The 13,089-nt window shown below is 44.6% G+C and overlaps 1 protein-coding gene across 1 annotated transcript; it reads left to right on the top strand.

The window, feature by feature from the left end:
- Nucleotides 1-6,932: 6,932 nt before the first annotated feature.
- Nucleotides 6,933-7,409, top strand: LOC122930424 (gastrula zinc finger protein XlCGF71.1-like; the record flags this gene model as incomplete). The annotated part of the gene is made up of 1 exon (XM_044283808.1): nt 6,933-7,409. A coding segment is annotated over one exon (477 nt), but the record flags the coding sequence as incomplete, so codon positions are not given.
- Between the last annotated feature and the right edge of the window lie 5,680 nt (nt 7,410-13,089).

Here is a 13,089-nt window from a genome sequence, read left to right as displayed (position 1 = left end):
TCATATCATAGCAGAGAATCATGCTTTACGTCACCCAACACTGGAACAGTCCATTGTCAGATATTTAGGCCCAGGCACCCAGGCAGAGGAGAGAGGTCCCGTAACAGAGAATCTGGGTTCATGTCACCAGAGAATCAGTCTGCACGTCATAGCAGAGAATGAGGCTTCACGTCACCCACCACTGTAACAGTCCATTGTCATAAATTCAGGCCCCGGCACCCAGGCAGAGAAGAAAGGTGCCGTAACAGAGAATCTGGCTTCATGTCAGCAGAGAATCAGTCTTCATATCATAGCAGAGAATAATGCTTCACATCACCCACCACTGTAACAGTCCATTGTCATATATTTAGGCCCAGGCACCCAGGCAGAGGAGAGAGGTCCCGTAACAAATAATCTGGCTTCATGTCACCAGAGAATCAGTCTTCATGTCATAGCATAGAATCAGGCTTCACGTCAACCACCACTGTAACAGTCCATTGTCATAACTTTAGGCCCCGGCACCCAGGCAGAAGAGAGAGGTCCCGTAACAGAGAATCTGGCTTCATATCAGCAGAGAATCAGTCTTCATATCATAGCAGAAAATCATGCTTCACGTCACCCACCACTGCAACAGTCCATTGTCATAAATTTAGGCCCGGCACCCAGGCAGAGGAGAGAGGTCCCGTAACAGAGAATCTGGCTTCATGTCAGCAGAGAATCAGTCTTCATTTCAAAGCATAGAATCAGGCTTTACGTTACCCACCACTGTAACAGTCCATTGTCATAAATTTAGGCCCCGGCACCCAGGCAGAGGAGAGAGGTCCTGTAACAGATAATCTGGCTTCATGTCAGCAGAGAATCAGTCTTCATATCATAGCAGAGAATCATGCTTCACGTCACCCACCACTGGAACAGTCCATTGTCATAAATTTAGGCCCCGGCACCCAGGCAGAGGAGAGAGGTCCCGTAACAGAGAATCTGGCTTCATGTCACCAGAGAATCAGTCTTCATATCATAGCAGAGAATCATGCTTCACGTCACCCAACACTGGAACAGTCCATTGTCAGATATTTAGGCCCAGGCACCCAGGCAAAGGAGAGAGGTCCCGTAACAGAGAATCTGGCTTCATGTCAGCAGAGAATCAGTCTGCATGTCATAGCAGAGAATCATGCTTCACGTCACCCACCACTGTAACAGTCCATTGTCATAAATTTAGGCCCCGGCACCCAGGCAGAGGAGAGAGGTCCCGTAACAGAGAATCTGGCTTCTTGTGAGCAGAGAATCAGTCTTCATGTCATAGCAGAGAATCAGGCTTCACGTCACCCAACACTGGAACAGTCCATTGTCATAAATTTAGGCCCCGGCACCCAGACAGAGGAGAGGTTCATTCAACTTTGGGTTGCCCCGCAATATAATGGTAAAATGAAAATAAAAATAGGATTGAATGAGGAAGTGCCCTGGATTACAATAATATATGGTTAAGGGGAGGTAGTTAATGTCTAATCTGCACAAGGGATGGACAGGTCCTGTGGGATCCATGCCTGGTTCATTTTTATGAACGTCAGCTTGTCCACATTGGCTGTAGACAGGCGGCTGCGTTTGTCTGTAATGACGCCCCCTGCCGTGCTGAATACACGTTCAGACAAAACGCTGGCCGCCGGGCAGGCCAGCACCTCCAAGGCATAAAAGGCTAGCTCTGGCCACGTGGACAATTTAGAGACCCAGAAGTTGAATGGGGCCGAACCATCAGTCAGTACGTGGAGGGGTGTGCACACGTACTGTTCCACCATGTTAGTGAAATGTTGCCTCCTGCTAACACGTTGCGTATCAGGTGGTGGTGCAGTTAGATGTGGCGTGTTGACAAAACTTTTCCACATCTCTGCCATGCTAACCCTGCCCTCAGAGGAGCTGGCCGTGACACAGCTGCCTTGATGACCTCTTGCTCCTCCTCTGCCTTGGCCTTCCACTTGTTCCCCTGTGACATTTGGGAATGCTATCAGTAGCGCGTCTACCAACGTGCTCTTGTACTCGCGCATCTTCCTATCACGCTCCAGTGCAGGAAGTAAGGTGGGCACTTTGTCTTTGTACCGTGGATCCAGCAGGGTGGCAACCCAGTAATCCGCACACGTTAGAATGTGGGCAACTCTGCTGTCATTGCGCAGGCACTGCAGCATGTAGTCGCTCATGTGTGCCAGGCTGCCCAGAGGTAAGGACAAGCTGTCCTCTATGGGAGGCGTATCGTCATCGTCCTGCGTTTCCCCCCAGCCACGCACCAGTGATGGGCCCGAGCTGCGTTGGGTACCACCTCGCTGTGACCATGCTTCATTCTCATCCTCCTCCACCTCCTCCTCATCCTCGTCGTCCAGTAGTGGGCCCTGGCTGGCCACATTTGTACCTGGCCTCTGCTTTTGCAAAAAACCTCCCTCTGAGTCACTTCGAAGAGACTGGCCTGAAAGTGCTAAAAATGACCCCTCTTCCTCCTCCTCCTGGGCCACCTCCTCTTCCATTATCGCCCTAAGTGTTTTCTCAAGGAGACATAGAAGTGGTATTGTAACGCTGATAACGGCGTCATCGCCACTGGCCATGTTGGTGGAGTACTCGAAACAGCGCAACAGGGCACACAGGTCTCGCATGGAGGCCCAGTCATTGTTGGTGAAGTGGTGCTGTTCCGCAGTGCGACTGACCCGTGCGTGCTGCAGCTGAAACTCCACTATGGCCTGCTGCTGCTCCCACAGTCTGTCCAGCATGTGAAAGGTGGAGATCCACCTGGTGGGCACGTCGCATATGAGGCGGTGAGCGGGAAGGCCGAAGTTACGCTGTAGCGCAGACAGGCGAGCAGCGGCAGGATGTGAACGCCGGAAGCGCGAACAGACGGCCCGCACTTTATGCAGCAGCTCTGACATGTCGGGGTAGTTGTGAATGAACTTCTGCACCACCAAATTCAGCACATGCGGCAAGCAAGGGATGTGCGTCAAACCGGCTAGTCCCAGAGCTGCAACTAGATTTCGCCCATTATCGCACACCACCAGGCCGGGCTTGAGGCTCACCGGCAGCAACCACTCGTCGGTCTGTTGTTCTATACCCTGCCACAACTCCTGTGCGGTGTGGGGCCTGTCCCCCAAACATATGAGTTTTAGAATGGCCTGCTGACGTTTACCCCGGTCTGTGCTGAAGTTGGTGGTGAAGCTGTGTGGCTGACTGGATGAGCAGGTGGAAATAGAGGAGGAGGAAGCTGAGTAGGAGGAGGTGGCAACAGGAGGCAAAGAATGTTGCCCTGCGATCCTTGGCGGCGGAAGGACGTGCGCCAAACAGCTCTCCGGCTGGGGCCCAGCCGCCACTACATTTACCCTGTGTGCAGTTAGGGAGATATAGCGTCCATGGCCGTGCTTTCTGGTCCACGTATCTGTGGTTAGGTGGACCTTGCCACAGATGGCGTGGCGCAGTGCACACTTGATTTTATCGGATACTTGGTTGTGCAGGGAAGGCACGGCTCTCTTGGAGAAGTAGTGCCGCTGGGAACAACATACTGTGGGAAAGCAAGCGACATGAGCTGTTTGAAGCTGTCTGTGTCCACCAGCCTAAATGACAGCATTTCATAGGCCAGTAGTTTAGAAATGCTGGCATTCAGGGCCAGGGATCGAGGGTGGCTAGGTGGGAATTTACGCTTTCTCTCAAATGTTTGTGAGGTGGAGAGCTGAACGCTGCCGTGTGACATGGTTGAGATGCTTGGTGACGAAGGTGGTGGTGTTGGTGGTACATCCCCTGTTTGCTGGGCAGCAGGTGCCAACGTTCCTCCAGAGGCGAAGGAAGAGGCCGAGGCGGCAGCAGCAGAAGAGGCCGAGACGGCAGCAGCAGAAGAGGCCGAGGCGGCAGCAGCAGAAGAGGCCGAGGCGGCAGCAGCAGAAGAGGTAGCAGGGGGAGCCTGAGTAACTTCCTTGTTTTTAAGGTGTTTACTCCACTTCAGTTCATGCTTTGCATGCAGGTTGTGCTAAGGTTCAGAACGTTAATGCCTCGCTTCAGGTTCTGATGGCACAGCGTGCAAACCACTCGGGTCTTGTCGTCAGCACATTGTTTGAAGAAGTGCCATGCCAGGGAACTCCTTGAAGCTGCCTTTGGGGTGCTCGGTCCCAGATGGTGGCGGTCAGTAGCAGGTGGAGTCTCTTGGTGGCGGGTGTTCTGCTTTTGCCCACTGCTCCCTCTTTTGCTACGCTGTTGGCTCGGTCTCACCACTGCCTCTTCCTCCGAACTGTGAAAGTCACTGGCACGACCTTCATTCCATGTGGGGTCTAGGACCTCATCGTCCCCTGCATCGTCTTCCACCCAGTCTTGATCCCTGACCTCCTGTTCAGTCTGCACACTGCAGAAAGACGCAGCAGTTGGCACCTGTGTTTCGTCATCATCAGAGACATGCTGAGGTGGTATTCCCATGTCCTCATCATCAGGAAACATAAGTGGTTGTGCGTCAGTGCATTGTATGTCTTCCACCGCTGGGGAAGGGCTAGGTGGTTGCCCTTGGGAAACCCTGCCAGCGGAGTCTTCAAACAGCATAAGAGACTGCTGCATAACTTGAGGCTCAGACAGTTTCCCTGGTATGCATAGGGGTGATGTGACAGACTGATGGGCTTGGTTTTCAGGCGCCATCTGTGCGCTTTCTGCAGAAGACTGGGTGGGAGATAATGTGAACGTGCTGGATCCACTGTTGGCCACCTAATTGACTAATGCCTGTACCTGCTCAGGCCTTACCATCCTTAGAACGGCATTGGGCCCCACCAAATATCGCTGTAAATTATGACGGCTACTGTGACCTGAGGTAGTTGGTACACTAGGACGTGTGGGTGTGGCAGAACGGCCACGTCCTCTCCCAGCACCAGAGGGTCCACTAACACCACCACGACCATGTCCGCGTCTGCGTCCTTTACTACATGTTTTCCTCATTGTTATCGTTCACCACAACAACAAAAATATTATTTGGCCCAATGTATTGAATTCAAATTCAGGCCTTTTTTTTACAGACACCTAACACTATCTGGCTATCTATTTAGGTACTGTATTACACTAATACAGGCACAGCAGTAACCACAGATTTAGCTGAATATAAATTTGAGGGCTATTATTTAGGTGCTGGGTGACAGGTATACGTTTACGGACAGAATTAGACTGGTATATGCACAGTATCGTGTGTGTGAAGTTATTGAGAATGACCCTATTAGCACCTTGAATCTAATATACCCTTTTAGGGATAAATTTAAAGTAGGCCTGATACAGCATAAACCACTAATTTAGAGAATTGCTAAATTGGTAATTGTATTTCAACCCAGAACAAAAACTGTGCTTTGACGGACACTAAATAACTTGCCCAGCCACAGCAATAACCACAGATTTAGCTGACTATAAATTTGAGACCTATTATTTAGGCGCTGGGTGACAGGTATACGTTTACGGACAGAATTAGACTGGGATATGCACAGTAGCGTGTGTGTGAAGTTATTGAGAATGACCCAATCAGCACCTTATTTTTGTCTATTTCTGGTATTGAGATCCTCTGCCGGATCACACTACCCAAAAAATAAAATAAACATAAGAGTAAAAGTAGCCTAAGACTGTTTTAGATATCTTGAGAAGTCCGAACAAGTTCTAAGTCAATGTCTTTGTTTTTCTGGGTTATAAAAGTCTAGATCCAACTCTGTTTCCGTTTGGAGTCCATGTCTTTGTTGCTCTCGCTCTATAGATCAGCTGCCTTCAACCTAGATTTTAGCCTGGCTGTGTTTTCCAGTGGGAGGCACAATGGATCCACTAAATCTGTAACACGGTCATTTTTAAGTCTCTCTTTGATTTCTGAAATGTATGAAATCACTCTAAGTAATAATATATTTAATGCAAGTGCAAGGTGGTGTACGCCCATATCTAATAAAGTAAAGTAAAAGTAAGTTTTTTGGGCATAAAGAATTGACCTTTTAGTCACTTTTTAAAATCGAACTAATCTGTAATTAATTCAGTAAAAGACCAATTGTCTCAAAATTTGGCCTAATGTCTTATGGAACAAAATTTGTGTAGAAAATTCAATGTGTCCCTCATATTGTTTGTACAATTTTTTGATGTTTTTTCTGATAAGAAAACCACTTTACTAATTAGTAGTGTTGATCACGAATATTCGAATTGCAAATTTTAATTGCGAATATTGGCACTTCGAGAATTCGCGAATATTTTGAATATCGCAAAATATATTCGTAATTGCGAATATTCGATTTCTGTGAAAATACCAGTTCATGCGAATTCTTATGCGAAAAATTTGTATGCAAATTTTATGCGAATTTTCGCAATCAAGAAAATAATGCCTGGAGATCATGAATTTGCAAATTCTCGAATATATGGCGAATATTCGCCCAAATATTCGCAAAATATCGCGAATTCGAATATTGCCCCTGCCGCTCATCACTACTAATTAGAAGAGGAAGACTCCAGTTTCTATGCACCTGGAGACTCCTAACTGGCACTTTCTACGAACAGTTTTATGTGCTAAATAATATCTGATGACAAATTTCCTTTAATTAGTGTTTAGATTTTTTTTTATTAGCAACTAATGTATCTAACTTTAGCAGATTTCACTGATATAAGTATAGTTGATTTTATGTTACTGAGATATTTCTTACACCTTTGCACTATTTCTTTTTTCAGGTAAAGACTGGATAAGAGGCTTCCATAGATGTCAAATTGTACCTCCTTCTTATAAAGTAGAAGATAATCAATCACAAATTGTCAATAATAGCACTGAACATAGACTGGGTGAAATGTCTGTGAGTTCTGAATATGGGAAAAATTTTGAAAATGAATCGTACCTTTATATGCACAGGAACATTCACAAAGATGAAAGACCATATCCATGTTCAGAATATGAGACTACTTTTAATACGAAAATTCACACAGGAGAGAAGCCATATTCATGTCCTGAATGTGGGAAGTGTTTTAGCTACAAATCATATCTTGAGAAACATCTGACAATTCACACAGGAGAGAAGGCATTTTCATGTCCTGAATGTGGGAAGTGTTTTAGTGAGAAATCAAATCGTAATACACATCTGAGAACTCACACAGGAGAGAAGCCATTTTCATGTCCTGAATGTGGAAACTGTTTTAGTGAGAAATCAAGTCTTATTAAACATCAGAGAACTCACACAGGAGAGAAACCATTTTCATGTCCTGAATGTGGGAAGTGTTTTAGTGATAAATTTAGTCTTATTAATCATCAGAGAACTCACACAGGAGAGAAACCATTTTCATGTCCTGAATGTGGAAAGTGTTTTAGTCAGAAACCAAGTCTTATTAAACATCAGAGAACTCACACAGGAGAGAAGCCATATTCATGTCCTAAATGTGAAAAATGTTTTACTGATAAATCAAATCTTATTAAACATCAGAGAATTCACACAGGACAGAAGTCATTTTCATGTCCTGAATGTGGGAAGTGTTTTAGTCTCAAATCAACTTGTGATATACATCTGACAACTCACACAGGAGAGAAGGGATTTTCATGTCCTGAATGTGGGAAGTGTTTTAGTGGCAAATCAAATCGTGATACACATCTGAGAACTCACACAGGAGAGAAGCCATTTTTATGTCCTGAATGTGGGAAGTGTTTTAGTAAGAAATCAAGTCTTATTAAACATCAGAGAACTCACACAGGAGAGAAGCCATTTTCATGTCCTGAATGTGGGAAATGTTTTAGTCACAAATCAACTCATGATACACATCTGAGAACTGACATAGGAGAGAAGCCCTTTTCATGTACTGAATGTAGGAATTGTTTTAGTGAGAAATCAATTCTTATTAACCATGAAAAAAAAACCACACAGGACAAAAGCCATATTCATGTCCTGAATGTGAGAAATGTTTTAATCATAAATCAATTATTGAAACACATCTGAGAATTTGCACAGGAGAGAAGCCATATTAATGTCCTGAATGTGGGAAATGTTTTAGTCACAAATAAAATTTTGATACACATCTGAGAACTTAAACAAGAGATAAGCCATTTTGTTGTCCTCAAAGTGAGAAGTGTTTAGTGAGAAATCAACTCTTATTAAACATCAAAAAACCCACACAGGAGAGAAGCCATATTCATGCTGAATTTGTGTCTAATGTCTAAAAAAAATTGTGATATATCAAATGGCATATGAGAGAACTTACTAAGGTTTCAATCCATTGAAATGTTAAGATAGTAAGAAATGTGGCAGACATGGATCTCTATTGTATGATGTGTTATATCAGGCTGTATTCTGACATATAATTACCTAAAGATTGGGACAATTTTTATTTTTACATTGCACATATTCCAGCGCAACCAAATAGAAGCCAGCAATCTTGCTGCAAGGGCTCTGAAGACAAAGAAAACCCAATGGCTCTCTGAGTAACCATTCGGATTTCATGGACGTTACTGACTGTTGCATTCAAGGTGTGAAATGACCAGGCTGAAAGTTATTTCTGATCTTTGTCATTATGACCGGGTTCACTTATATTTCACAGCTAGCATCTGCCTTGTATGGAGCAAGCTCAGATCTTCAGCTCGCACCGTACATTCACCATAAGGAAATTATTTACATTTATGTCATTTGTAGTAAGTGCACAAGTTTATTTATTTAGGATTAGAAAAGCAGCTCCTTTATTATAAAATATATCACCTGTCCATTGGTTAAGTGTGGCATTATAATGTGACCTATCCATTTTAACATTCCATATCGAGTTAAAATCTCCTGCCAACACCTTATATTGTGAACAGTCTAAACTAACCCGATTCTCTAAAGACTTGAAGAATTATTATCTACCTGGATTATTAGGGGCAGAACTATTAAATATAATCAGATTTATTAACGACCTTTAAAACTACTTTAAATCCTCTACCTGTTGGATGTTCTTCTATTTGAGTCACTTGACAATTACCTAATGAAGCAAAATAATCAAACAACCTCTTCACCTGGTTACACGGATCCCCCTCGCAGAGCTCACCCACATCTGACATAATGTATCCATTTCTTTCTTATTCAAATATTTCTCCTATAATAATGTATATGTGCTCCCATATGTGCTCTATTTAAATGCCTTAGTATTTTGTCCCTCTTAATAGGAGTAGATAAACCTTTAATATTCCAGGATATTATTCCTAACAGTCCCAAAGTCACACATAAGTTGTATGTTCTTTAGAATCATCCAGAATTGAAGGTCTCATATTAACCATTAATATAAGCTTTCCTAACCTTCCTTTTCAATCTTCTATCTCCTCAAAATACAATTGTAACATATCAAATACCCTCTATAAAGAAATCCCTTAATTTTGCAGGAGCATGAGATATAACAAAGAGAGCCAGAAAAGAAGAAACAAACTAAAACGCATCTCTGTGATAAAAACTCCTTTAAGTATGTATTATTCCTCCTCAAATCCGTTATGGTGTACAGTTTGTTTATCGCTATAATCCATCAACTTGGCTATCACTGTTCTTGGCCGTTTTTCTGTCTTGGATACCTCTTAATGGGCTTAACCTATAAATTCACTCGAAAACCTTGTCCATTCCAAATTTCTTGTGTATCTGAACAGCAACCAAATCCTTCAGGGCATTATTATTATATATTTCTGGAATACCTATTCTTCTTACATTATTTCTCCTTGTCCGATTTTCCAAATCATCTACTTTTTCTTTCATCCCCTCATTTACTATATTGACTTCTTGCAATTTTACATGTAAGGATTCCAGTCCATCTTCCACAAATAATAATTTATGTTTAAATTCCTCCACCTTGTCTAAATGCATCTTATCTTCGTCCTGTTTAATCTTTTCTTGCAATAACTATTCCACCATTTCTGGTAAGGAAGGCACTAAGTCTTTTGTTACGGCTTTAGTCAAAGAGGAATTTTGAAAAGGAGGGTTTATCTTCATCTCATTCATCTCCATCTCCAGCATGTCCACACACAAAGGGGGCATGACTGGAAGATGGCTTTGTTCTGTTCTATTTCCCATAGACTTTCAGCTGACACTGATGATGCAAAAACAGCACCAAATATTACAGTTGCAGAAGCAACATTTAAACTGCAAAAGTTTACAAAAAGGTCATTGAAACCCTTAGAGTGATTTCATCCATAGTGTTTTTATGTAATTCCTTTATTTTTCTTAAGCATTTTGTTGGTACTTTTGACATTTAATGGCAAAAAAAAAACTATTGTCAAATGTTTGCTACATGATAATAAAAAAATATAATTTATACTGCATTTTTTGTGATGGTTTCACTCATTTTTGTTGTGTAGTTTGAGTTCATGGTATAATTTCCAGAATGCATCTTGCTCCATATATCTTGTTCTGCTCCACAGATCAACTAGCGCTCTTCCCTGGTAATCCTTCACATCCTCTCTACACCAGATGACCCTCCCCTATTCCCCAAATAGCAATAAATACCCGGTTAGCCCTGTGGGGCAGCCTTCCTAAATAATATATATGTGGGCATGTCTCTTCTAACAAACTACAAAAACAGTGCAGCCATGTAACAGTATAGATTATAATACCGTATTACAGCACACAACTATAACTTGCAATGCCACAGGTTGTGATTGTAATATAATATACAAGTTAATAGATCGTTGTATGTTGCCCCAATGGTCTACTTTCATAGACAATGGTGGGATCCACAGCTGACATACACAAACAAGCATAGCTGCATACACCCGATGACACATACACTAAAGATAAGTGAACCATTTCATCATGAACCAGGTTTGTTACAAACTTTGCTAAATTTTGGCTAACAAACTAATCAAGACTTTTTCAGGTTTGTTTTGGACAAATCCAGTAAAACAGTGCATATCACCATTTTACTGAACCTGTCAGTGGGAAAAAGCAAAAGGAAATAAGAAGAAGGATGCTCACTTGATCCTGAGAAGATGAGTCAATCAGTGTTGCAGCGGGCAGAGAGGTGCTCTAGCAGAACAAGAAGAATGCCATTCTATGTTCGACTGTGAAATATGGTGGTTAGGTGTTACAGTGTCTGCCAGAAATACAATCTTATGTAGTCAGGAACATTCAAAAGTCCAAATCAAGGTGGTATTCTACTGCCAGGGGACAGTGAAGGTCTCCTCATGATGCTGTCACATCACTATTCTGTGGGCGTCTTATGCTGCCACCTCATCATTCTGTGGTCTCCTCATGCTGCTGCCACATCACCACTCTGTCACTGGGTCGCTTTGTGGTCTTCAAATGAGGCTGCCACCTCACCACTATGTCACTGGGCCACTCTGTGGTCTCCTCATGCTGCTGCCGCCTCCCCACTCTATCACTGGGCCACTCTGTGTTCTCCTGTTGCTTCCACCTTATCACTCTGAGGTCTCCTCATGCTGCTGCCACATCACCACTCTGTCACTGGGTCGCTTTGTGGTCTTCTAATGATGCTGCCACATCACCACTCTGTGGTCTCCCCATGCTGCTGCTACCTCCTTACTCTGTCACTGAGGCCACTCTGTGGTCTCCTCATGCTGCTGCCACCTCACCTCTCTGTGGACTCCTCATGCTGCTGCCACCTCACCACTATGTCACTGGGCCACTCTGTGGTCTCCTCATGCTGCTGCCGCCTCCGCACTCTGTCACTGGGCCACTCTGTGTTCTCCTGTTGCTTCCACCTTATTACTCTGTGGTCTCCTTATGCTGCTGCCACATCACCACTCTGTCACTGGGTCGCTTGGTGGTCTTCTAATGATGCTGCCACATCACCACTCTCTGGTCTCCCCATGCTGCTGTTACCTCCCCACTCTGTCACTGAGGCCACTCTGTGGTCTCCTCATGCTGCTGCCACCTCACCACTCTGTGGACTCCTAATGCTGCTGCCACCTCACCACTCTGTCACTGGGCCATTCTGTGTTCTCCTGTTGCTGCCACCTTATCACTCTATGGTCTCCTCATGCTGCTGTTACATCAACACTATGTCACTGGGGCACTCTGTGGTCTCTTATTGCTGCTGCCACATCATTCTGTGGTCTCCTCATGCTGCTGCCACATCACCACTCTGTCACTGGGTCGCTTTGTGGTCTTCAAATGATGCTGCCACCTCACCACTATGTCACTGGGCCACTCTGTGGTCTCCTCATGCTGCTGCCGCCTACCCACTCTGTCACTGGGCCACTCTGTGTTCTCCTGTTGCTTCCACCTTATCACTCTGAGGTCTCCTCATGCTGCTGCCACATCACCACTCTGTCACTGGGTCGCTTTGTGGTCTTCTAATGATGCTGCCACATCACCACTCTCTGGTCTCCCCATGCTGCTGCTACCTCCCCACTCTGTCACTGAGGCCACTCTGTGGTCTCCTCATGCTGCTGCCACCTCACCTCTCTGTGGACTCCTCATGCTGCTGCCACCTCACCACTATGTCACTGGGCCACTCTGTGGTCTCCTCATGCTGCTGCCGCCTCCGCACTCTGTCACTGGGCCACTCTGTGTTCTCCTGTTGCTTCCACCTTATTACTCTGTGGTCTCCTTATGCTGCTGCCACATCACCACTCTGTCACTGGGTCGCTTTGTGGTCTTCTAATGATGCTGCCACATCACCACTCTCTGGTCTCCCCATGCTGCTGCTACCTCCCCACTCTGTCACTGAGGCCACTCTGTGGTCTCCTCATGCTGCTGCCACCTTACCACTCTGTGGACTCCTAATGCTGCTGCCACCTCACCACTCTGTCACTGGGCCATTCTGTGTTCTCCTGTTGCTGCCACCTTATCACTGTATGGCCTCCTCATGCTGATGTTACATCAACACCATGTCACTGGGGCACTCTGTGGTCTCTTCATAATTTAAATATTTTATTTGTAATACAAAAATACATATCCATATAACATTTATGCTATTATAAGATCCTGAAGTCCGTAAGTTTCTGATTTATAAACATAGTTAATAATAATTTCATTCAATTACCCATACTTATGGGGATAATACAGGTTGAATGGAGATCTCACTTGCTAAGAGGTGAGCGGGGCTCCCCCGACATTGGCAGCCCAATCGGGCAAGCACATACAGCATCTAACTTAGCATGTTAGTGTCTATAAAGGGCAGAGATCGGGGGCCCGCGGCCACCAGGGAACGAGC

Source organism: Bufo gargarizans, chromosome 3 (genome assembly GCF_014858855.1).
Source record: "Bufo gargarizans isolate SCDJY-AF-19 chromosome 3, ASM1485885v1, whole genome shotgun sequence".
Classification (NCBI taxonomy): domain Eukaryota; kingdom Metazoa; phylum Chordata; class Amphibia; order Anura; family Bufonidae; genus Bufo; species Bufo gargarizans.
This window is presented reverse-complemented; position numbering and strand designations above follow the sequence as displayed.